The 26,932-nt window shown below is 42.0% G+C and overlaps 2 protein-coding genes across 2 annotated transcripts in view; one reads left to right on the top strand and one right to left on the bottom strand.

Moving 5' to 3' along the window:
- LOC311605063 (uncharacterized protein) overlaps positions 1 to 17,346 on the top strand; it is a gene marked incomplete at its 5' end in the record, with an annotated part of 36,833 nt that extends 19,487 nt beyond the window's left edge. Inside the window, 4 exons of the mRNA XM_084795353.1 lie at positions 3,224 to 3,348; positions 13,270 to 13,431; positions 16,461 to 16,563; positions 16,958 to 17,346. The remainder of the gene's footprint in view (positions 1 to 3,223; positions 3,349 to 13,269; positions 13,432 to 16,460; positions 16,564 to 16,957) is intronic.
- The window catches only part of KIF27 (kinesin family member 27), a gene marked incomplete at its 3' end in the record, with an annotated part of 75,616 nt that overhangs the window by 2,070 nt on the left and 46,614 nt on the right, over positions 1 to 26,932 (bottom strand). The window contains exons 12-17 of the mRNA XM_084794540.1: positions 21,531 to 21,644; positions 19,667 to 19,843; positions 11,909 to 12,124; positions 5,902 to 6,108; positions 3,815 to 4,013; positions 1,673 to 1,840 (exon numbers count right to left, since the gene is read on the bottom strand). Of these exons, the coding sequence (XP_084650666.1) occupies positions 1,673 to 1,840; positions 3,815 to 4,013; positions 5,902 to 6,108; positions 11,909 to 12,124; positions 19,667 to 19,843; positions 21,531 to 21,644 (1,081 nt within the window). The remainder of the gene's footprint in view (positions 1 to 1,672; positions 1,841 to 3,814; positions 4,014 to 5,901; positions 6,109 to 11,908; positions 12,125 to 19,666; positions 19,844 to 21,530; positions 21,645 to 26,932) is intronic.

Here is a 26,932-nt window from a genome sequence, read left to right as displayed (position 1 = left end):
TGGGTTGTTATTTCAGAAGTATTGATTTCCCCCTATTCCTTCCAGGAACTTTTGACTTTCACAGAGTACTCTGCCATGGCAATCATTCTATTAAGGGGCTAACTTTAAATATGTACATTTAATTATTATACAAGGAAATATCTTTGAATTTGATCAAGTGTTTTAAATTTCTGGAGGTCATGCCTTAGGACTGACCTTAGAAATACACATGCTTTTACTTTATATTTGTATTTGTTTTGGTTTTTGGGTGTTTTGTTTTCTGAGACAAGGTTTCACTATGTAGCCTTGGCTCTCTTGGACTTGCTTTGTAGACCAGGCTGGCCTTGAACTCACAGTGATTCACTTGCTTCTGCCTCCCGAGTGTTGGGATTAGGCCATTTGTATTATTATTCTTTGGACAGTATTTTAAAAGCTTGTTGAAGAAAGATTTAATATGTGTTATATGTATGTATGTGTGTCTGTGTGACGCCAGAGGTGTCAGACCCTCTGAAGATGGAGTTACAAGTGGCTGTAGATGTCATGTGGGTCCCAGGTCCATAGCAAGAGCAGCCAGAGCTCCTAACTGGCTCCTTTGTACACTTGCTTCTGGTAATCAGAAGGCTTAATTCCTATAATATAGGAAAATAATAGATAGGGCCTTAAAAGTTAAGAGTCAAAGACAGCAAAAGCCACTGGTCCATAGCAGGCAATTAATACAAATAATTTGCTACAGCTTTATGTATACTTTTAATATAGTTTATATTCAAATTTTACATATTTTTAATATTGAAAGTATATCCTGCAACTGTTAATACAAGACTGTTAACTAGTCTGTAGCTATAACCATGACTAGTACTTGAAGTGAAATGAATAGTTCTGTAGCTACTGTTTTATATTGATAAACTCAGAACCGATTGAGGAGTGTGAGCTTAAGCCTCAGCAGTCCATCCTTGCTGGGCATGTGTGAGGTGCAACGCTCAACACCCATTTAAGAGGGAAGAGGTTCAGTACATTAATTCACTGCACAAGAATTAAGCCCAGCTGGCCGGGCGTGGTGGCGCACGCCTTTAATCCCAGCACTCAGGAGGCAGAGGCAGGCGGATCGCTGTGAGTTCGAGGCCAGCCTGGTCTACAGAGCAAGTCCAGGACAGCCAAGGCTACACAGAGAGACCCTGTCTCAAAAAACAAAACAAAACAAAACAAAAAAAAAAAGAAAAAAAAAAGAATTAAGCCCAGCATTTATACTCACAATACATTACTTGAAGCAGTCTTTATTTGGAGTTAATATATTCTTTTGAAACTACACTTCAGCCATATTGTACTTTCATTTTCAAACATGATCTGAAATTTTCCATAATAAAGCCCTGCCCATAAGAAAAAAATGAGTGTGTGGTGGCGCATGCCTTTAATCCCAGCACTGAGTTCAAGTCCAGCCTGGTCTACAGATTCAGTTCCAGAACAGCCACGGCTACACAGAAATCTCATCTCAGAAAACAAACAAACAAGAATAAAGGAAGGAGGAAGGAAAAGAACATTTTTCCAGCGCTTCCCATGGTGTCTGTCTTATACAGACTAGGTAAATACTGTGTGTCTACAGAGACAAACTGAATACCTCACCCCTTGGGAAGTGTGACATGACAGGTGAGGCGGGGCCTCGGCAAATGTTAGGGAAGCAAGTGACCCAAAGCCTTACGCTCTGCTAATGTGTGCTGCTGCCATGGCGACGCTCCTTGTGTAGGGCCTTTCAGTTTCTTCTTAAGCTCTCTGCTGGTTTTCTTATAGAAGTACAGATCTTTTTCCAGCTGCTGGATTTTGTCCTCATATTTTTTAAAGGTTTCTATAATGCTTTCTCCATCTTGCTCTACAAAGTAAAAATTGACATTTAACCTTGGCTTTAAACAAATCAATCAAAATTACTTTGGTATAGCTCTAGACTCACTTTAAAGAGTCGGGATGATGTTACCTGAGGGACTTTATTTTCAGCCATAGTATGTATTCTTTTGCCTATAAAACTTTTATCAAAGGATTGATCCCCCACTTCTTGTTTACAACTCAAGCTTTTCACGGGGCATTTACTCTAAAACACAAACAAACAAAAACTCCGAAACCTCATGTGTGTAGAACTCTGCCAGTCACCTGTGTTAATATATCAAGTTTGCATTAGATTAAGACTGTGGATATATGGAAGGTCATAGGCCAGGGATTATAGACCCAAGAAATATACAGCCAAGAAAACCTACAAAAAGAAAAGCTGTTACCAATAAATCTAGAAAGATTAAATCACAACGAAGAAACACTAGAGCTTTGTGTGGGAGCTTTGGTTGTTGCTCCAGGTAGCCTAAGACTTACAATTAATATTTATGATGTGTACTTTTGTTCTATACTGACAAATCTAGTAACAGGTGTTTTTAGACCTTTATTTCTTTGTTTGTTTGTTCGTTTTTTTTTTTTTTGGTTTGGTTTTTTTGGTTTGTTTGTTTTTGAGACAGGGTTTTTCTGTGTAGCCTTGGCTGTCCTGAACTCACTTTGTAGACCAGACTAGCCTCGAACTCACAGTGATCCACCTGCCTCTGCCTCCCAAGTGTTTTTAGACCTTTATATGGCATATATATATATAATGGCTCTATTGGTTTTCAATTATCTTTTTCTATCTTATATCTTACCTAATCCATAATCTTGCTTTTAAAAATTAAAATCAGTAACATTTCAATGGTAGAATGCATGACTAACATGTGCAAGGCCCCAGGGTTGATCTTCAGCACCAACACCAAAAAGGCCAACCAGCCAAAACCACATATAGCTCATCAGCTTTATTTCCCGTATTAATGCAGTTGAAATTAGAAAATTTACAATTGTTATTATAACTATTGTATATAACCTGCATGTGTAGATATAGAAAAATTTTGATTTTTATTGATGTTTTTTGAGACACAGTATCCTGAGTGTAATTAGGTGCCAGGAATGGGCCCAGGGTTCCATGTGTGCTCTGTATGCACTCTACTGACTAAGCTATGAATTCCTAGTCATCTCAACAGCACAAAAGCTCTATGCAGTTATCTCTTTTTGAGCCTTTAGGTATAGTTACAGAAAGAGAAGGACATGTTTTAATGCAGTGGTGTACAGGATCCTGTCCAGGGAAATTCTATTTATTAGCCAAAGAAGTTGCTAATTAACTTTGTAAGAATAAATTCCTGTTGTTTCCTAAACACCCAAATTTATGTTTTTTTACTTTTTGCTTCTTCAGGTTGCTTCTCTCAAGCCTCTTTAGCTCATTTGAGCATCAAGTCTGAGCAGCCTGCCCTGAAGTTGAAGCACGCTCAGCTAGCAATGATTGAGCTGTCACAGTCTGGGTACCAGCCATGTTCTCAGGTAATGTGAAGAGACTACTGTGACAGCTGTGTTTCTACACCACAGTCTATTGTTGGGCTGCTGTTGATCACTAATAATATTATGTACCCATCGATTTTGACCTATGATATAACCTTAATGCATAAAATTTTACACTGAAAATTATTAACAAGAACTATAACCAGGAATTACAACAGAACCTATCACTTCCATCTGTACATGAAACAAACAAGTTGTTTTATATTTCCACATATAAGCCAGATCGACAACCAACCCACAGTTACTACAGGAGCTGCTGGGAGTCTGGGAGTGGGCAGCAGGGATGGCGCTTCAAACACGAGGCGTCTGTGAACTACACCAAATGTGGTAGGCACAGATGTAAACTGTGACCTGTGCACACCCTGGCTGGTCACACTCTGGCCGGCTCCCTCCCTTAGCGTGTCCCCTCCCCCCATCACCTTCAGCTAACACCGAGGGAGGGAGCTACCTTTGAAATGACTTAGCAGCAATTGCATCTTATGTTCGTGTTCCTTCTGCTGGACGGTCAGTCTTCGGTCACACTGCAATCGCACATGTTCCAGGGCAGATTCTAACTCACGGACCAGATTATCCCGCTCCAGAACCTTCATTTTCATCTCTTTATTCTGCAACTGTTGTTTTCGTTCAGCTTCTCGCAAATTAATCACCTATCAAACACATTTTTGTCCTTTTAAAGTGTACTTTTTGTAGCCTAAGAATAGATTAAACCCTGTTTTCTTAGACTGCATGAAGATGAAGCTACTTAACCTCAATATCATCTCATGTGCTTTTTAAAGGGTATGCTGGATGGATGCTGAAGCAAATGCTTTAAAAGATAACTATAGAACAGCCTAACAACATCTGAATTTGCTAAAATTCTGAATTAGTAGTATTTTCACTTTCCTTTTTTTTTTTTTTTTTTTTTTGGTTTTTTGAGACAGGGTTTCTCTGTGTAGCCTTGGCTGTCCTGGACTCGCTATATAGACCAGGCTCAAACTCACAGTGATCCACCTGCCTCTGCCTCCCGAGTGATGGGATTAAAGGCATGTACCACCACACCTGGCTGTAATATTTTCACTTTCAACATAATATTGCACTAATAGACACCCCACCCCAACTTCTTAGATAAGATTTCTGTAGTTAGGATCATATCATTTTCTTTATTGCTTCTTTTTTCTTCTGGAGCCATGGTTTTACTATGTAGCCCTGATTGACCTTGAATTTGCCTCTTTTTTTGTTTTGTTTTGTTTTTTTGAACTTGCCTCTTAAATGCTCCAAATGTATAGACAAACGCTGCCATAGCTGCCTATAATTCTATAACTGTTTTTCTAGTCTACATGAATATTGAGGACATTGAGGAGTGTTTATATTCTTACAACATCTACATATTACTGTTTTAAGTAAAAAATATTGTGACCGTAAACACAGAGGTTCTATTTCAGGCTGTGTCTTTTGTCTGCTGAGGTCTGCTGTGCTGGTGGGAAGTAGAGCACTGTAGACAGTGTCTGTGCAGTAGAACCTGATAGGATTCTCAAATATTCCCATCAAAACAACGCTCACATCTACAGAGCGCATTAGCTAGAAGCCTTGGGCTAAGCGTCCTCAGGACGCCCTCAGAGACTCTGTCCCTGAGCCTGGACACACACCAAGCACAATCAGTGCCATCAGGAGTGGCTGCTGCGGATCACACATGCTGGGGGTGGGATACCACTTAACATTTCATTCACTTTGTTGTTCTGAGCTTTTCATTTCAAACAACTAGGCTTTGAAAAAGTCTTTGTTTTACTTTGTATCAATTGTCAGATACTCTAATTCAATATATTTTTTAGGGAGAAGCCATTTTTCATGATGTTAAATGGAAAAATATTAGAGAAACATAGTTCTAAATACTACAAAGTATCTCTGTATAACTGCCAATTTTTTTGTAAAACAGTTCAATTGACTTAGGCAATACAGATGAATACACCTTAGTATTTCCAATGCAGCAGAGCACCACTGCACCTCCATTTCACTCACTCAGCATGGCGAGAATGGCAGGAAACACAGCTTTACTCTATTCCCAGCAATGGAGGGGAGAAACCAAAACCTGCAGGACCCTAGACTCTTCAATAACAGCATTTAAATTTAGAATCAAGAAGTAATAAGGAAGGCTACCAGTTAAGTTGTCTAGACCTCCTCCAAGGGGACTTTTGGTTTTAACCACCTCAATGTTATGCTTATTTGGATAATTCACAAACTTTCTGGTAACACCCACTCCATAACGGGAACTCATGCTTACATTTAGTTGACCACCAAATCTTTGAGCATTTCACTCTGGGCAGTGGTGGCTCACGACTTTAATCCCAGCACTTGGGAGGCAGAGGCAGGCGGATCGCTGTGAGTTCGAAGCCAGCCTGGTCTACAAAGTGAGTCTAGGACAGCCAAGGCTACACAGAGAGACCCTGTCTCGAAAAACCAAAAAAAAGAAAAAAAAAGAAAAAGAAAAAAAAAAGTTCAATATAAATGAGGCATCTTGACCCTTCCTTGTAAGAAAAGTGTGGTTCCTTGGAAATGTACCTTATTGAAATATTTGAAAAGAATAGCTCTGATCTCAGCAAGATTCAGGCAAACTAGTTTTTCTACAACATTTGCTTCACTCTGAGAGAGGTCCTGGAACGATGCTCTAAGCGAGTTCTGGCGACTCTGGATGCTCTCACTCTTGAACTCAATGGCAGCTTCCAGAGCTTCTATGCCTTCTTCAAGTTGGAACAGATGATGTTCTTCCTAGAGATCACGGAAAGCATTCATCTTAAAGACAAGACCAGAACCTGAACACTGGCATATGCTTAGATCAGAGCTTACCTTATGATTGAGTTTAAAGGACAATAACTTTAACCCCTCACTAAGTATTAAGGACACAGTATTTGAGATTTTGTTAGTGTATAACACAGAATTAGCAAGTCTTCACAGTAAACATTACATAACAAAAACGGAAGCTGCAAAAGTTAGGTGAGCTCCATGATGTTCCTAGGCTATCCAGCAAACACTGATTTACCTAACTCAAGGGAGACGCCTGAGCATGCCTCAGCTCACAGAATCTGCAATACCATCATCTCCCTCTGTGCCTCAAGTGCCTTTAAAATGTCTAGTCTAGTCTACACTGATGAGGCCTAGTAGAGCTGCTGTACCCACAAAGGCCTAGCAGAATGCAGTGCTGGGAGAGAAGGGAGGGACACTTGGAGCTCACTAGGAACTAGTGATGAGAAGACAATCTGTGGGGACAGTGCAGCAGAGGTGACAGTCCCTGACAGTCAGGGTCAGGTTGCTGGAACATTTCATGAGAGTCCTGTGGAATGAGCCAGCCAGAGGCATGTGCCCGAAATTCCAGTATTTGCAAGGCTGAGACAGGAGAATCACGAGCTCAAGCACTACATAATAAGACCCTGTTTTAACCCCCTTCAAAAAAAAAAAAGGATTTCTATGAAATCTATTTTAAATGGTGGCAACTTAACATCAGCTAACATACTCTTCGTGTCAGAAAATGAAATATTTCTCTGAGCTGCTCAAATATATTCTATCTGCAGGAAAGAGGAGGGGAACAGACATGTGGGTGCACCCGTATGCCTACCCTGTGTAAATCAAGTTTCTGTAGAAGACTGCCTCCCCATACTCACATCCTTGCTGCTTAGCACAGGATTTAACACATAACTTAAACTTAGCAAAAGTAGTTCCCTATGTGTGGTTATTTTTTCACTAAGAGATGTTAGTGACTTCCAGACCTCCTTTTCTCCACTTAAAGAAACTAGAGAAACTTCAGTTTCTGGTCAGAACTGGTCAGAACTTTATGTAGCATGACGTCAAATACTTATTTTAAAAAGCTATCTTATAAAATCTTCTGGAAGAACACTGTGGAAGAAATGTTTACTAATCATTTCTTGTGCAGTAACTAACCATCCTTTAATTATATGTGTTCAAAAAAACCCAACAAAATAGTCATTTGGAAAGACTAAGTTTTATAAGTTTGCAATTCTGTGCATACGCATATTGTTCGTGTGTCTGAGTGCAGGTGCCCTGCAGAATCCACAAGAGGATATCCTCTGTCTTGGAGGAGCTATAGGTGGTCAGGAGCTGCCAAATATGGGTGCTGGAAACTGAAATCAGGTCTGGTCCTGGCCACGAACGCCATCTTTTTGCCCCCAATCATCACATTTTAAGGAGGGGCAAACACTTTAAATATTTTGAAAGGTACTTAGGGTTGGGAGGGGGGCTTGGAGAGATAGCTCAGCTGTTAAGAACACAGGCGCTGGGCGGTGGTGGCGCATGCCTTTAATCCCAGCACTTGGGAAGCAGAGACAGGTGGATCACTGTGAGTTCAAGGCCAGCCTGGTCTACAAAGCGAGTCCAGGATAGCCAAGGCTACACAGAGAAACCTTGTCTTGAAAAACCGAAAAACAAAACCAAAAACAAACAAACAAAACCTCTAAGAAGACACTTCCCAACTTGTCCAGACCTCCATATATGTGCAAATGTACATGTATACACACACACAGAGAGACATACTACACTATGAAATTTTAAAAGTGAAAATTCTTTAATGAACCAATACACATGGTTGTGGGTCCCTCTGTTCTTATAGACACAGCAGCAAGCAAAGCATGAGGCAGCAGGCATGCCAGCAAACCGCGTTCCTCCCCGGCTCTGCTCAGGTTCTCAGTGGAGCTCCTGTCCTGGCTTCCCTCATTGACGACTGTGGCCTGTGAGCTGACATGAGCCTCTCCCTCTCTGCGGTGCTCTCTGCCACATTATAACCCAGCAGCGGAGAGGAGCTAGAGCAGGAACTGCACCAGAGAAGTGCAGCGTGCTGTCACGAAAGATGCAGACAGCAGAGGCCTGGGGTGTGAGGATCCGAGGGAAGCCAAGGTTCTACTAAGACCTGGCATGGGGCCATTGGGAGATCTTATGGAACAAGAATGTGCTGATCAGCTGGGTTGAGAATCAGCTAGGATTAATAAAAGATCAATACCACTGAATGAAATATGTTTCACTGGGGCAATAGGGAAATATCTGCACAGGGTCAGCATACAGAAGCTGTGGTCCAGGGCAGGCAATGCTACACATTTCAAGCTGGCAGCCAATTTTGGCAATTTGTAAAGTTCCCACATAGTACTGATTTTGAAAGCATGAAGAATGCAAGACTGTGGAAATCATGGAGAGTGGGTGGTGCCATGGGGCTGAGACAAAAAGTCCCCGAAAAAGACCAGGAGAGACCATATCTTGAGTTGTAGTGGAGAATATTAGAAATGTCAGGACTGTGGGATGTCTCCAAGGACAGTAGAGGTGTACAGCAGAGCAGGCCCAAGCCTGCAAGTGTGTACTATGGGACTGCAAGCTATTTGCAGCTGGAAAATGGCAGTGAGTGAGTCCCAGGGCCAGATGCAGAGCTACAGGGTCTGGGTTTACATTGCTGACTGCATATGCCCCAGTCCTTTCCTTTTGGGACTTTTATGCTGCAGGATCCCACAGTTAAGAGATTTTGGATGTTTGTATTTTAACTTAAAAGTATGTGTATGTCTGTGTGTAGGTATGCCACATGAGTGCAGGTGCTCACAGTGGCCAGAAGATGACACAGGCTCCCCTGGAGCTGTGAGCCTATTGAAGTAGGTGCTGGGAACTGGATTCCAGTCCTCTGAAAGAGAAAGAAGTGCTCTTAACCACTGAGCCATCTCTCCAGTCCTAAGAGACTTTTAACTTTTAAAAGAGACCTTGGACTTTTAAAGCACTGGAAACTTTTAAAAGAGTGTTGGACTGTATTTTGTATTAATATGAGATTGTAGGGACAGATAAGTTTAAAAGTGGACGTTTGTATGTCAGGCTGATAAGGATGGGCCATCCTAGTTTGGTTTAACTATCCATTTGACACAGCCTAGTGCCACTGAGAAGGGTGTGTCAAATTAGGGATTGCCACTGTGGGCCACTGTCTTGCTTGTTACCTGATGCAGAAAGGCCCATCCCACTGTGAGTGACATCATTCCTTGGGCAGCTGGTCCTGAACTGTATGAGAAGGACAAGTGAGCACGAGCTACCAGTGAGCCAGCAAGCAGCATCCTCTGTGGCACTGAGTTCCTGCCAGACTCCCTCAGTGATGGACTGTGACATGGAAAGTGAAATAAACTTTTTCCTCCCCTAACTTTCTTTTGAGCAGTATTTTATCACAGCAATAGAAAGGAAACTACCTTGTAACAATTTATTATCCATTTCAAAATAACTAAAAGAATCCAAGTGTCTCTATTGTATAGATACTTGGATTGCTTAGTTATTTGAGGAGATCTGGTTTGACCACTATATACTGTATCATACACTGAATTATTTGCTCCATAAATAAATACAAAACAAATTTACAAACAAAAACCAGAATTTATATAATTTAATTTTGAGATTTCATCAAAAATTGAAAGTATTCTATCTTCAATTAATTGTTGAGCAATCTGCTACTAAAATGATCTGAAAGACTATATAAGTATCACTTATAAAGAATATGATTAGTAAATCAATTACTATTAAAAAAAGAAAAAGAAAAGAAAAGAAGCCAGGTGCGGTGGCACATGCCTGTAATCCCAGCACTCTGGGAGGCAGAGGGAGGAGGAGCACTGTGAGTTCGAGGCCAGTTCAAAGACATAAATAGCAAGCTATTCCAAGTTTAGGTCTTAGGTCCCTTTAGAACCTCTTTCCATTAATTTGCTGCTGGCAGACCTATTTGAGAATATTGACCTTGGTTCTAAACAATGCTAAGAGTGGAAATAAAGCCAAAGACAAGCTCACTAGGCTAAATGGAACACAACTGTGTTCAGTACTGTTCAGGGAATACTATGCATGGTGTTATCCACAAGTCAATGTTACCTGCCACAGAACCAATTCCACATGAAATGGAAGCCATTTTCTGCGACAGGTGTGGCTGGCCTAGAACTTGCCTCAAACTTGCAGCAATCTCACATCAGCCTCCCAAATGCTAGGACACACATATACTGCCAAGGCTTCACTGCTTCTTAGCAATGGTTCTGCCCTCGGCAGAGTGTGCTCACTCTCCTGTCTGCTCTGTCTGTGTCCTGTCAGTATCCAACCTACAACTGCAGTGCACTGCAGTGTACAGCAGCATTAACACAGCTTTCCCCAGGTGACCTCTGCACACATTATTTTGTGTGAATAATATCATAAATACAGCTTTACTACATTACGACTTTCTCAAGGGAAGCATGGCACTTAGTAGTTTGTGTTCCCTGCGTGGCCTAGAAAGAGTCCTGGGCAGAAGAGTACCCTAGCGCTGATGTCTGCTGTGTGCTAGGTGCTTGTCCCTTCCCATCTACAAGCGGAGGGCTCTAGGACACAGCTGTGTAAGGTGTCCTTCAGCCACACAGTGCTGACTAGTCTGTGTTCCTCCCGCCAGCATTCCAGCTCATTCGGCAGTAGACTTAGGGACACCTCTCTGTGGTTTCTTCAGGAGCCCCTCTACTGTCCTCCCTCTCGAATCTTAAAACACAAGCTTCAGCAAGGCCCAAGGCTCCCAGTTCACCTTCTTCCCCTTCCTTTGGTAAAGGTAGGCCATAATAATAAATATTTGGAGAGAAATTTCAGGTTCAAAAACTCATCTGAGGCAGGACTTTGGGGGCTGTAGATGGCTCAGAGGTTAAGAGCACTGGCTGTTCTTTCAAAAGGTCCTAAGTTCTATTCCCAGCAACTACATGGTGGCTCACAACCATCTTCAATGAGACCTGGTGCCCTCTTCTGTTCTGCAGGCATACATGCAGGCAAAATACTGAATAATAAATACATCTTTAAAAAAGAAAAGAACAGGACGTTGGGATCATTTTTTCACAATCTGAAAGCCAATGAATGAATCATCAATCATCTCACATGTTTAAGAGAGCGGGAAAAAAAAAACAGCTGAGAAGAGCTGTATTTCCTCTCAAATGAAAATTGTAACTAAACGTATTTTGTTGGAATGTGTACTTTTGCTTGGATGGTGGAGAATGTCCTCTGAAACACCAGCCCTTTCTCAAGCTAGATATGTTGTATGTACCTAACACCAAAGATACAGTGACAGATGAGCTGGCTCAGCTGGTAAGGGAGAGTACCACATGGTAAAAGGGGAGAACTGATCCCACAAACAAGGTATGGTATGCCCATGTGAACACATTTGCATCCCTCTCAAAATGTGAAAAAAAATAAGAAAAAGCACAAGTCATGTGCTCTCCTCCAGAAGCCATTGGTCAGAGACTTTCAGGTTATCTCCTACGCCCTGTGATTTCAGTGAGAGACAGCTGAGAAGCCAACAGAGTCTCTGCTGCCTGTTGCCTAGCGATGCCACACAGGAAACATGCAGGTGCTTTTCTGGGAAGACAGCTGCCTCTAATAAAGCATGGCTAGAGTACCAAGGACATGCCAGATGGACTAACTCATAAGCTGACAAAGTCTGGAAACAAGGTGTATCAGATTTATCAGGTTTATGGTCATGGGACAAGAATCCAAGGAAATCCCCGCGTCACCCGTCATCATACAGCAGCTCCAGCTCCACGGAGTACTGACTTACTTTGGGGGACAGCACTCGGCCACTGCTGAGCTTTTCATCCATACTGTCTTTCTGTTTCTGGAGCCGCTCCTTTTCCTGCTGAAGGGCTTGAACTTGTTCTGAAATCTTTATTTTATCCTCAGTTGTGCTGCTCTCAAGCTGCAAACTTTTTTCTGACAACTCTTGGTTCAACAAGTTCAGGCGAGCTGATATCTTCAGACTATCTGTGCTTAAGGCCTAAAAATATAGAAAAACAGTTATGAGAAACTTAGGCATCTTAGAAAATAGGAAAACATCAATAAAATACTAAATGGTTTCAAATAATACACCTTTCTAAAGGGCTTCAGTAACTAAAGTCTTTAATGGTTCTTTTAAAAATATATAGGTTCAAATCATCAAGTTATCGGGTTCGGTTCGCAGCACCCACATGGCAGCTCACAATGGCCTGCAGTTCCAGTTCCAGGGGATCTGGTGCCCTCTTCTGCCCTCGCTGGCTTCTCTACACACATGTGCCTTTAGCTGTACATGCAGGCAAAACACTCACGTTCATTTAAAAAGAAAATCAGAGGTTTTGAGAGGCAGCACTTTTTTTTTCTTCTCTCTTATTCCTTAGCTCATTACATGGTGAAACTGTTACAGTTTCTTAAAAGGTGTGTTTCAGCATACTTTTTAATTTGTATTTCATTATGATCAGAAAATATGGCCAGATTTATAGAGATGTTCATATTAAAATATTGTATAGTCTTCCATATAGTTTCTAACATATACATAAACTATCATAAAGTTTGTAATATAAAAAACAACCATTTCCCAGAGTAAGTCTCCTTAGCCCCTTTGAGTTGGTTCTTCTGTGTTTTGCCCATATGTCTAAACAACCAGTTTTAGATGCAGGCGTGAGAATGCACACTCACACCTCTCCTCCTCTGTACAGCTTCCCTTCTCTGTTTTGCCACTGTGAGGTATTTTTTGGTTATGAACTTGTGACTATTATTCATAGCTGACATGTCTGTAAAATTTATCATACTTGATGCATCTTTTTTGTATTTTATAGTTAATTCTTTCCAATAAAACTGCAAAATCTCATATTTTCATTAAATCAGAGTTATCAGTAAATGTATTCAACCATCTTTTTAGTGTGTGTATGTACCACAGCATAAGTATGAAAGTCAGAGGGCAACTTATGAGAGTCAGTTCTCTCCTGCCACCATGTGCGCTCTGGGGATAAAACTGAATCCTTACCCACTGAGCCATTTCAGCATATTTTTTTTCTTGAAGCATTTTACCTGGAGCCTCCACGTTCCAGACTCCTGCTTAAATTGGGGCTTCATCGAGAGTGCCCATGTTGAATGAAATCTTTAAACACTAATTCCTTTTTCATACAGAAAGTGCTTACACTCATAAAGCACACGTTCCAGCAGTTTCCTGAGGCAGGTTTGATGGGAAACACTCTGCCTTGGATCTTCTAACTTCCAATGAAGAGACTGGAGAAGCCCAGTGCCGCTCTGGCTTCTACGACTGACAATGACTAATTCCTTCTATTTGAGGTACTGGAGATTGGGCTTTTTGTTTGTTTGTTTTGTTTTTTCTGCATTTCATCTAAACCTTTCACAATGGTTTCCTTTGGACATTCACTATGCTGGGTCCTTGATGGCCTTTTTAGTCTAAAAATCTGTGTTGAGAAGTGTTTCTTTTTAAGATTTTATTTTCATTTATGTGCATGTATATGGAACATGCATGTTTATGAGGAGGGCAGATAAGGGCATAGAATTCCCTGGAACTAGAGTTGCAGATGGTTTGTGAGCCACCACACAGCTTCTGGCAATGGAAGCTGAGTCCTCTGCAAGAACAGCAAGGGCTCCAACCACTGAGTCGTCGCTCCAGCCCTGGAGACCTTTTATGCTATGTGCTTGATCATCTCCTGTTTTCTCTCTTTAGATTTCCTATTACTTGAGTGCTGGACTTCCTAGATTTATCTGAGCTTTTTCCTCTTTTTTTTTTTCCTAGTGACTTTTCTTTTAACTTAGTCTCAAATATTTAAACTTTTCTATTTTCCTCTCTTTTTCTTTGTTTCCTCCCCCTCCCTTTTTTTGGAGACAGGGTTTCTCTGTGTAGCCCTGGCTGTTCTGGACTCACTTTGTTAGACTAGGCTGGCCTGTAACTCAGAGATCTGCCTGCCTCTGCCTTCCTGAATGCTGTGATTACAGGAGTGTGCCACCCGCACCTGGCCTGTGTACTCTTTAAATTCCTAAGTATTCTTTCATGTCTATAATGGCCTGTACTTCCTGTTTTGTGGCTACAGTATTTTTTTTCTTTACCACACTTAAGATATAAAAGTCTTCCCTGAAGTTTTGTCTCAACTTCGTGTTCTAGTCCTAGTATTTCCCAGTTCCTTCTACCTTCAGTTGTAGTATTTGTTTTTAACATTGGTGGCTTTGGTTTTTGTTTTGTTTTTGAGAAAGGCTCTCATTAAGTGGCCTTGGCTGGCCTGTAACTCACTATGTAGACCAGATTGGCCTCAAACTCATAGAGTTCTGCCTATCTCTGCCTCCCCAGTACTGGAATTAAAGGCGTACACCACTACACCAGGCAATGTTGGTAGCATTTAAGAGTTAGACTTGGCTGAGATGGCTAGGTGGGGGAAGCACTTGTCATGCAAGCCTGAGGACCTGGCCGTGGGACTCTCAGAACTCTTATAAAAGCTGGATGCAGTAGCTTGTCTCTAATCTCAGCACCACACAGGGAGTTGGGAGATGGAGACAGGGAAATTGCTAGAAGCTTGCAGGCCACCTAGCCTCATCGATCCACAGTGCCTCAGACAAGCTGAACAAAAAACTGATACCCAACAGGGTCCTCAGACCTCCAAATGCATGCTATGGTACCACCTCCACCCCTCACACACAAAACACTAAATGAATGAATGATGACCATAATCCTAGCACTTCCAGGACTCAAGAGGGTAGGCAGGAGGACCCCAAGTTCCATGCCAGCCCAGGCTTCAAGAAAGACCATGTCCTGAAACAAATAAGCAAGCAAACACAAAGGATTCACATGATTCTGTCATCACATCTTACCAACTTAAGTGTTTTCCCTTTCCGCAGGGAACACTTCGGGAATGTGCTGATCTGCTGGAAGGACAGCTACAGCTGACAGCATGTTAGTACTGAAGCCAGGGTTAGACTGATGCCTCAGAATTTACATGTGGATCTCCACGCATTCCTTACATGGAGCATTCTGACTAATCCCTGCCACGCCGTAAAGATAAAGTGTCCTGTGAGGAAAGAGTTTACCAGCTAAGCTGTTTCACCCTGTGCCTTACTCCCCTTCTTTCCACTTAGTCTTTGATGATCTAAGTGAACTGTAACTCACTAAAGCTGTTGTTCATTTAAAGGTGTGTTCAGGGGAAGGGGCTAACTGTTCTTCAAGTCTTAACCTTTTGCGGTACTCTCCAGGTGTCAGTCAGCGCCACTCACCTACTTGTTCTCCATCTCACAGACAGTTTTGGGTATCATTTAGCCTCTGCTACGTCATTTCCTGGCTTTATTGTTATTCTGAATAAGATACAATTCATGTATGCTGATATAAAGGTCTTAGTGTACACAGAATTATGCAACCAGTGCCATAATAAATTTTAGAATCTTTTCATCACCTTCCAAAACCCCAGTAAGTCACTCCATTTTCCCCCATCCCACTCCCCTTCCCAAGCCTAGACAACCACTATTCTACTTCCCCTGGCACTGCCTATGCTGGAATGGTATTACATGTACATATTGTGACTAGCTTATTTCACATAGCTCCCTCCCCAAGACAGGGTTTTTCTATGTAGCCTTGGCTGTCCTAGACTTGCTTTGTAGAGCAGGCTGGCCTTACACTCACAGAGATCCACCACGTCTGCCTCCTAAGTGCTAGGATTAAAGGCATGCACCACCACTGCCTGGCTATTACTGGTTCAGCTCCTTTGCTCTTTATGATTTTTTGTTTGCTTACTTTTGAGATAGAGTTTCTTTGTGTAATAGTCCTGGCTGTCTTGGAACTGTAGACTAGGCTGGCCTCGAACTCACAAAGATCTGCCTGTCTCGGACTTTTGAGTTCTGGGATTAAGGGATGTGCCTTTCCCCACCCCCACCCCTGCCCAGCTGATTCTTTGCTCTTATTTATTTTGTTTTTGGCTTAGACAATGTTGTGCTATATAATCTTCCTGCTTCAACCTAAGTGCTAGAGAGGCAGGCAGATTGTCCTTTCTTTTAAAAAATATATTCTCAATCTCTTATCAGATAATTTTCAAATATCTTCCTATATTCCATAAGATATCTTTTTACTTTCTTGATTGTGTCCTTTTTTTTTCCTTCTTGAAACAGAGTTTCTCTGTGTAGTAGCCCTGACTGTCTTGGACTCACTTTGGAGACCAGGCTAGCCTCTAACTCACAGAGATCCAACTGCCTCTGACTCCCAAGTGCTGGGATTACAGACATGTGCCACTGAGCCTGGCTTGTGTCTTTTAAATCTCAAATGTTTTTAGTATTTTTACTATTAAGTCCCATTTATTTATTTTTTTCTTTCCTTGATGTGTTTTTAGGTGTGATGTCCAAGAAATTACTACTTAAAATGTCACAAAGAAGGCCAGAGAGATGAGTGGAGTCAGCAGTTAAGAGCACATGCTGCTCTCACACAGGACCCAGGTTTGGCTCCCAGCACCTCATCAGGTGGCTCACAACCATCTTAACTCCAACTCCAGAGGATCCAATATTCTGGCCTCTGTAGGCACAAGTGTGCACACATATATGCAAATACATAAACATAAAATAAAAATAAATCTTTATAAATTACATTATAAAATGGTTGCAGTTAGGCCTATGTGCTTTTCTGAGAGTTTTATAATTTTAACTCTTACTTGGAGGCCTGTGATATACTTTAATTTTCTTGTTTCTTTTGTGGCAGGGTATCCCTGTATAGCCCAGGTTAGCCTTGAACATGATATATAGCCCATCTCAGGAACACTAGGTCTATTAGCACTGTACCACACTTAGCTTGAGTTAACTGTACACAATGGATTTTTCTTTTCTGTCATTTTAGAGAAATATTCAACCTACTACAGTTCTCATCTGAAATGCATATAATCAACGACTTGTAAATATTCCTCAAACAACAGAAGTGAAACCTGTTAATGCCTTTTTTTTTTTTTCTGAGAAGAATCAAGTAGGATAACAGTCTGTACTGTGTTAAATTTTTCAAAGAATTAAGGTGGTTTCCATTCATTTATACTCCCTCCTTATCTCAGGATGTTCTTGCTTCTTAAAATTACATCACCCAAGGCTGCAGAGATGTTCAGTGATTAAGACTATGTGCTGACGTTTGTGTGGAACCTGGTGCTAAACTATTCGTAGAGGACCTGCTTCTGGTCAGGGTTTCGTTCATAGCAGAGCAGCTCCCTCGCTGCGATCTACTGAAGTCAGCCCTCAACACAAGGGTTTGTTAAAAAATAAATAAATTTTAAAAAGTTTAAAAATTAAGTAAGACCATGTGTTGTTCCTGCAGAGGACCTAAGTTTGGTTCTGAACACCCACATCCAAGTGGCTTGCATTCACCTCTAACTCCAGCTCCAGAGGGTCTAACACGCTCTTCTTCAGGACACTCTGTGCACATACCCTCACAGAGATGCACCTCATTTTAAAAACAAAATCTTTTTTAAAATTCTAACTCTTGGGGGGTGGAGAAATGGCACAGAGGTTAAGAGCATTGTCTGTTCTTCCAGAGGTCCTGAGTTCAATTCCCAGCAACCACATGGTGGTGGCTTACAACCATCTACAATGAGATCTGGTGCCCTCTTCTGGAGTCCAGGCACACATGCAGGCAGAATACTGTATAAATAATAAATAAATAAATCTTTTTTAAAAAATGTAACTCTAAAATTTTTTTTAAAAAGTTTTTTATGCTTTTTCTTTTTCCAGCTCATAAAGTAAAATAATTTTTAAAAACCTCCTCTGTATTCTTTTGCTTTCCTCTTCTCTCTTTATTTTGTAACACAGAATATTCCGCAAAGGTCCAGGTAGTCTCTGCTACTGTTCTCTCATATGTCTGATTAGTTCATCTTTTGCTGTTATTTTCCATGTTTTAAGGGAGAGCTTCTACAACTTGACCCTGACAGTCAGTGTAAGCAAGTTATCTGGCTATGACACTAGGAATCATGTTCAGGGGAGCCACCCAAACCCTGTGTTCAGTGACCAACTGGACTGGGAAATGGGCTGACACAGCAGCGCCAACCAGGTCCCGATGCAGCAGAGCTAGAGCACACCCTACCCACCGTGAGCTCAGACCTTCTGGTCCAGATGCCTGTTGACATGAAGGTCATGACCCAGGGGTGTGCTCACTCTGGACCCAAACCAGCTCTAAGTAAAAGTAGATCTTCAAGTCTGAGCAAGTCAGTTTCATTTTCAGATGCTATTAGTGAAAATACATGCAGTTAAGTCAAGGAATAGTTCCTGTTGCTTTTACTTCTACAACTATTCCTTTTTAAAAACCTGAAACAGAGGCAACCCTGTTCATAAAACTACTTCACTAATTGGCTCATAAAGTCCAAGTCCTGAAAAAATATTTATGACATTTCTGAAGTCCTTATAATTAAAGCAAACTTCATTCTACAAAACCTTTTCTCTTTATATGAATCTTGTAACCCCTCCCTAATTTTGGGTGGTTAGTGACATATAGATAACATTTTCCAAATCTCAATGCCCACTATAAAATACCATATAGTACAATTTATCTGAAATACTCAAGTTACCAATGGAGGCTGGCCAAGGACGGAGTTGAAGAGGAGTTACTGTTTAAGGTTATAGATTTTCTATTTGGGGAAATAAAGTTTGGAAATACATAGCTGCAAAAGTTACAACATTGTAGGTATTAATGCCACTGAACTATAAACTCAAAAATGGTATTAAAAGTAAATTTTAGGCTGCCCAAGACCATAGGCACATTCCTATAATCCTAGCACCAGACACTGAGGCAGAAGTTCATGGCCATACCAAGCTACATAGGAGACACCAGTAAAGAACAGAACAAAAAAATTTTGTTCTATGTATTTTACCACAAAATGAAAGTTAATGATAAGTCATATTTGAAATAATACTGAACATGTTACTTCAGAGCAGCAATGCTTTGAGGGCAGTCATTTGAAGAAGTAGCAGAACATACTGAGAATAGTAATTTTCCTTTGGCTTCTATTGACAATGTGTGCGTGCGCATGTGTGTGTGTGTGTGTGTGTGTGTGTGTGTGTGTGTGTGTGTGTGTGTGTGCGTGCGTGTACACACATGTGTTTTGAGGCTAACGGTCAACATCAGGTGTCTTCCTCAGTGGCTTTTTCACATTAGTTTTGAGGCAGGCCTCTCACTGAAACTGGGGCTCAGTGATTTGGCTACACCAGCTGGCCTCAGTCCACCTCCTCAGCATAGAAATTACAAGTCTGTGTGTCTATACCCCACTTTTATGTAGGTTCTTGAGATACAAACTCAGGCCCTCACTCTTGGATGGAAAAGCAAATTACTAACTTTGTGACCTACCTTTTAACTTTCTACCTCCTAATATTTTTATGTTTATGGATGTTTTGCCTGAATGTATATCTGTGTTGCATGTGCATGCCTGGTGCCCGAGGAGGCCAGAAGAGGATCCCCTGGGACAGGAATTGTATGTAAGTGGTTGTAAGCCACATGTGTGCTGGGAACCACTTAGCCATCTATACAGCTCTTTCAGAGAAAATATCCTAGATGCAGAAGAACGTGACAGGATACCTGACTAGATCGAAGCTTCTTGTTTTCCAGGTGGCTCTTCTCCTGCAGGAGGGCTTCCTTCTTAGAGATGATGGCTTCACGTTTCTTGAGGTCTTCTTCCAGCATCTCTAGTGCTTGGCGCTGGTTCAGAACTTTCTCTACTTCTTCATCTAACCATTTCTTTTGTTCATCCAATTTCTATATTAAAAGAAATACTATGGCTTGTTTCTCCTCCTACCATAAAAATCACACCATCTTAAGTGGCTGAAATCCTTAAAACAAGCATTAGAACCATGAAAGCAACTCATGCTCCCATGTGACTCAGTGGTTCTGGTTAACAAGCTGCTGTGTTGCTTTACAGGGAATTAAAATGTGTTACCCACTGTGTTCCTCTCAAGTATTTGTGCCTGACACAGGCACCACAATTTTCTTTACATCTACTACACTCAGGCTGGCTGTCTTCACCTGTGTAGGGGCCATGCTGCCACCATGCTGCCCCGCTGTGCCTTCCTCCCACCCGAGCCACTTAGCAGACTAAGCAGCACTGCCCAGCTCCTGTGACTAACCGTGGATGTACTGCCTGGCCTGCAGATGGCATCTGATACAAGGTCATAGAGTAAGCAAATAAATACCCTATCCAATCAACCACTGGAATAAATACTACACACACACACACACACACACACACACACACAACAAAGCTACACTGTAGCTTGTCAACTTCAAATACTACAAAATATACAAGGTAAGTATGTTAATATTCTGTTAAACACTAGAAGTATGAATATAAAAATATGACTAAGTAATTCTATCATAAGCACATTAATATGTCATGAAAGCCACTAAAACAATAAATAAATATAAAATTCAACATAGCTCTATTCCCAGCCCGCCACGGGCGCTAAAAGAACTCCTAGAAGTGTGCAGGAAGGCAATGAGGAGCCGGGCTTGGTGTGCCAGCACTCCAGAGGTGGAAGCACTGAGGACCAGAAATCCACCAAGTTTCAGAGTAATCTGAGCTCGCCTGAGAGCCTCTCACAGAACAACAGAAAGACAAGGTAGTAAATACCTGGAGAAAGAGCAACACAGGTGTAAAGTTAGTGAGTCTTACACATCCCTGTGAAGTGCGGTCCTGTGAGCACACAGAAGCAGCAGCTCTGAGGTACAGGTGCGGGCAACTTAAGTATCCTGATACTTCAGTTTGGCCTTAGACCCAGGAAGAAGTCTTATGAAGTTCACAATTAAGCTAATATTACAGCATTTCTCAGCTGCAAGTGGGGCTCTCAGGAGAAAAAAAAGACAGCTGGAATCGTGATTTCTGATATTTCTGAGTGCAAATGGTGTGTGGGTCACTCACATTCTAAATGTCACCATTAAAATTTAAATAGTATTTTTCAAACTTAAATAGATGTATTTATATTCTGAATATAATTACATTTTAAGTACATATTTTCTCAAATATTTTTAATTTCTTTGGCCTTTAAAATTAGTTTATGGGTCATGGTTTTATTTTTAAAATATGACACTAAATACTCTTTAATGTTATAGTACATACACAGTTTAATTCTGCTTGAATATAGAGCTCTGGATTTTAGAAATATACCTGTCTCCATGAAAATAAATCTGTCTGTAATGGGAATAAATATAATCTAGTGAACATGGATTCCATACAATATCCAAATAAATTATTCCTGCCAACATAAAAAGATAACACATTTCTAGAGAAATAAGTTAATAAAAAAAAGTTTGAAGTAAATATAGGACATCTTATAAATAAAAAATTTAATATTTGAAGATTTTTATTCAGAATCAGCTATTTTTAACCTATATTTAGACACTCATCAAAACTAAAGAGAATTAGGAACACTGAACAGAGCTGACCAACCTGGAGTCGGTCCACACTTGTAAAAGGACTTTTTCTTCTGTTTGAGTTAAACCCATCGACGTCCTCAGCCTTTGGGTTCAGACCTTCTCCTTGTCCTGTTTTTAACTGCAGCTCCTGCATAGAGACATTTAAAATGCCGTATTCACTTTTACTACCCATTTCATTAAACATGCAGATAAACAGTCTTTCTCTTGCCTTTTCCTTCCTCCACTGTCCCCTTCCTTATCAGTGCTAGGTTAGACCCCAGAGCCACACGTATGCCACACATGCTCTGCTGAGCTTGCATCCACAGCCCTACAGTAATTTTCTTAGCATTCACATTTCTTGTTACAAAAGCAAAAGTAAGATGAAGAATGAGGTTATTTTGAGTTGGAGGCAATAAAGTTAGGGTTTACTAATAAAATAGCCTTTCTAACATTGTGACCCTCACAGTCACCTATGATATCTACCTACCATAGGTGTGTCTGAACTTATTGTGGTAGAAATGCACATTTCTAGTAGTACACAGTAATTCTGGGGCTGAAGCAATGGCTTGGTGGCTAAGAGTGGGTACTGGTTCTGCAAAAAACCTGAATCCTGTTCCCAGAACCCATGGCAGTCAGGTGGTGGCTCAAAACGCCTGTAAGTCACGGTCTGGGGGGTTAGATGTCTCCCACCTCTGTGACACCTATGCTCATGTACACATGCACAGAGACATCCACACCTAAAAATACAAAATTAAAAATAGTAATAATTTTTTAAATGGGAGCCTGCAGCTTAAGAGTAGTCTTGTAAGAGGAGACAGAGCAAAGCCTTGAAGAGAACAGTCTACAACTCTATTGCTTCTCTTTACACTGAGGATCAAACTAATGCTCATGGTGTGCCCACCACAGACACCTGGTTCACATATGCTGGAAGGGAGCTCAGGGACAGAACAATAGGGATGAAGAGACCAAGGGACCTGACGCTTCTTATTCAAGAGACCTGAGAATTATTTAAGTTTTCAGAATAAGATCTAAACAGATATTTAAATATGGTTTTATTTGTTACTGATATATGATGGATAAGCATAGAAATTGAAAATATTTAGATACTTTCATAGCAATTCCTTCTCAAGATTTTATGTCTACTGACTTCAATTGGTTAAAACAGCAGTTGTCAACCTATAGGTCATGGCCTCTGGCAAACCTGTATCTCTAAAAATATTACATTACGATTCATAACAATAGCAAAACTACAGTTATGAAATAGCAATGAAAATGATTCTATGGCTGGGGGTCAGCACAACATGAGGTAATGTATTAAAGGGTCACAGCATCAGAAAGGTTGAGAACCACTGAGTAAAAATATGGTGCCTCGCTGAGCATGGTTCATGACTATAACCTTGTACTCAGGTGCTGAGACAGGAGAATCGCATGCTTGAGGCAACCCAGACAACAACAGTGAAGATACAAATCGGACAGCAAGACACTGTCTAAAAAGAGCAGTGGGTACAGTGGCAGCACACACCTGTCACCTGACCCTCACCCATGAATATGAGACCAGTCTGGGCTACACAGTGAGTTCCTATCACAGAAACAAGTAGAGAAAGCAATTGAAAGTGTACTTTTATTAGTATAATTTTACTTGATTTTTCTGCTAGTTCATATCTTACAAAAGCACTGGGCTATGGCAAATGTATAAGGAAGAAAAAACTGCTTCTCAAAGATAATTTCAGAAGTGTTATTGGAAAAGAAGTAAAAGGAAAGTCAAACCTTCCCAGGCTGGGAATGAAATGACAGAGATCTGAGCTGTGCTGCAATGTCCTGTCTGGGGCTTTGGTGGGGAGCAGAGGGGACAGCACAGAGCACAGTACACAGGGCGTGCTCAGCCGCTGAAGGAGTAGACACTGGCAGATTCTTTGGTCTCATGTGGCCTGGGTCCTGAGTGGTACATCATGCAGGCCAGCAACCAGGGATAAATAAGGACACAAAATTGAAGAGACTAATGAGCTAGCAAACTAGACAAGAAGACCTAGTGGCCCCCACACATTTATGATGCCACTAGGGGAAAAATGAACTTAAAGCATTGCCATGTTCTAAACTAGAAGCTAGAGCAGCCTGAAAGTTATGCCAGCAAGGGGTCCAGCATCAGGAGCCAATGGTTAAACAGGGTAAGCTGGGCCAGATTCTAGCCAACAATATCCTCAACTCTGGATGTGGCAAGAGAAGTCTAGTCAATGGTCAGATATGGAGATGCCACCGTAGGGCAAGAAATATAGGGAAAGGCTAATAGAGAATTATTTAAGAAAATTAAGGATTATATGGAGAAGTGTGAGTGTAAGTTCCTACCATGTTTCTAGCATTAGTCCGGCACGGATGGTGGTGCAGCCACACATCTGCAGAGCCAGTGCACTTCCTATGCTGGGCTGAACTCTATTAGCGAGCCTCCCCATTGGCTCTAGTCCAGTTATAACTCACCCTCTTGTACCCCAGGGATTTCATGGTGCTGAAAGAAGCTTCCTTTAAGCAAAGACACCTTAACCTTGGAGGTGAACCTCTACAACACCATTCACCTCTCCCATGTGCTGCTTCAAAAACGACCACCATTTCTTCAAACTGTAATCCCTGCTATAATACAACCCTTGCGGTGAGAGAATAAGAACAATACTTTTGTGTACTCCTTGTGATAAGAAAACAGGAATTTAAAAGTGTAAAGCCCAGTATCACAACACAACCCATGGCTTTAGAGACTCATCTTTATCTGTCTGGATGTGCTTGGTATGGTAGCATACGACTGACTGTAACCAAAGCATCTGGAGGTTGAGGCAGGAGAGCTGTGCTCTAGGCCAGCCTATGTGACAGAGAAACTCAAAGCCAAACAAAACCCAGTGTCAGTATTAGGGATGTGGCTCGGGCACCGAGGGCACGCCTCATACATAGTGTTAGGGACATGGCTCGGGCACCGAGGGCACGCCTCATACATAGTGTTAGGGACGTGGCTCGGGCACCGAGGGCACGCCTCATACATAGTGTTAGGGACATGGCTCGGGCACCGAGGGCACGCCTCATACATAGTGTTAGGGACATGGCTCGGGCACCGAGGGCACGCCTCATACATAGTGTTAGGGACGTGGCTTGGGCACCAAGGGCACGCCTCATACATAGTGTTAGGGACGTGGCTCGGGCACCGAGGGCACGCCTCATACCTAGACGCCCCCGGGCTTGAGCACTAGTGTGGCCAAGCCAAGTCAGGAAAGAAGAAGCCATGAACAAGCCATTCTGTGTTCTGGAGGTGGGTTAGACAACTGAGAAGTAGACAAACAGCAGACCAAAAGATATCGCCACACAAATGCCAAGGAACACTTTTGGACTGAGCATGGTTTTTGTTTGACAGGAATGAATAAAATATGACTACATTGGAGCAATCTTTCTTTTTCTGGAATACCTACACTAAATACTTGTCCTTGAGCATGTGAAAGTTTAAATTATAGTTTAATTTAGAGTTGCATTTCAGTAGGTTATACACTCTTTGAATAAGGTTCCTTTGCTTCAAGCATGATTTAGTCAGCACGAAACCACGAAACCACAGCCTGGCAGGCAGACCGGGTCCTCATACTGATGGAGGAACTGGAACTGCTACCAACCTTCAGCCGACACCCCTGAGATGGCCAGTAACACCCAGTGATGGGCTGGCTCCAGAGTCTGCTCCAGGGACAGCTGGACAGCAGCTGCCTTACAAGGTGCAGGTAATGGCAGCCCTAGTATCGGTAGCCAAGGAAGCAGAGACAGGGAACTTTGAGCAACAGACCCAAGGAGAAAGTATAGAGTATGTCCTGGATGGTTCACCCTGACTGGAGGGCTTTCTTCCTGGCCAAGGACAGGGGGTCAGCACTGTAGGGCAGGACAAAGGGAAAACCCCAGAAACTTATGCCAATAGTTCTAAAGGAGAGAGGGTGAGGAGGGAGGAAAAGAAGAAGAAAGGAGGAAGGGAGGGGAGGACAAACATGTAAACACCGAAGACTGTTGTAGCAGCTACACTGGCAGAGGGAGTGATGCCAGAAAAACAGTCTCCTTTCAGCACTCAGGGCATTGGCAAGCAGCCATTTTTAAGACTGCTGGCAACTAGGCAGTGTGAAGAGGCGAAGGTCCCCTCTTGGGATGTCTCATTCTGAAAACTCAAAGCAAAGGTCATAGGGCTATACTCTGATATTTGACCTGGAGAATATCTGTAACTAAAGATGGAGACCTGGAAGTACACAGTATTCCATGAGGTGGGGAGTCCAAGGGGTCCCGCAGACTCAGGCACAGCACCCATGCTAGGCTGTACTAGGGAGCACACAGAGGAAGGCCCAGCAACCCTGCTCACATGAGGAATTAGCCAGTCTGTCCAGCACTTATGGGCCGCAAGGGACACACAGACTATGCAGGGCACATGATTCTCTTTCCTTCACATTCACCCCTCCCCCTTTTATTTTATTTTTTTTAGTTAGTTTATTTTTATTTTATGTGCATTGGTGTTTTGCCTGCATGTATGTCTGTATGACAGTGTCAAATCTTGGAGTTATAGACAGCTGCGAGCTGCTATGTGGGTGCTGGGAATTGAACCTGGGTCCTTTGGAAGAGCAGTTAGTGCTCTCAACCGCTGAGCCCATCTCCTCCCCCTTTTAATGTCTAACTGCTGTGCTCTCCTGATTATCTCCTGCCTCCTCCCGGGGCTGGGCATTGCTTGTGTCTGGCTGCGCTGCCTTGCCACCCTTAGCTGTCTCATCAGCTCACCCCTCTTTATGTTCTTCTCTTCCTAACGCTAACAGCAAGTCTTGCTTTTCTGCTTCCTTCCCCCTAACCTTAGGAAACAATGAGCATGCTGTGCCACTCTTGTTCCTTTACTCCTCCAAATTACGGGAGTCAAAGAGGCAAGTTTTTTTGTTTTGTTTTGTTGGTTGAAGGAGAGATAAACTTGTTTTTTTAGGATTCCAAGTGTGGGATCAGAACGGTCTCGTGAGAGAACAGGTGAGGTTAATTCACTAGAAGAACAACCACCTCGTGCAGGAGCTGAATTGTTGCCAGCTGAAAAGATCCCGTGAACAGACTCTGGGAGGAGATATATAAATGAGCCAGAACTGGAGGCAGGGGCTTTTTGGAGACTTGGGATAGTTTTGGCTGTTCATCGCTACACTTCAAGACACTCTTAGAGAGAACAGCTTGAGGGAAGGCTGCAGGGCTCTGGCTCCTGCTGAGGTTCTGGGTTCTGGTTACCCCAGGTTCCAGCAGAAGAAATCCTGCAGCTCATGCCTGGAGAATCGTTCCTCGGAACTGATATCCTTAAGGTTTTGTTATTGTGTCCATTAATCCTCATTTCCTATTGTTTTGGTTAGTCGGGTTATAAGTGACGTATGCTCGGTCATTAAGTTGTTAATAAAATATATTGGTTAAGAAAATTGA

The sequence above is a fragment of the Acomys minous genome (assembly GCF_964271855.1).
Source record: "Acomys minous genome assembly, chromosome: 9".
Lineage (NCBI taxonomy): Eukaryota > Metazoa > Chordata > Mammalia > Rodentia > Muridae > Acomys > Acomys minous.
The sequence above is the reverse complement of the archived record's forward strand: the minus strand, read 5'-3'. Positions and strand labels throughout refer to the sequence as shown.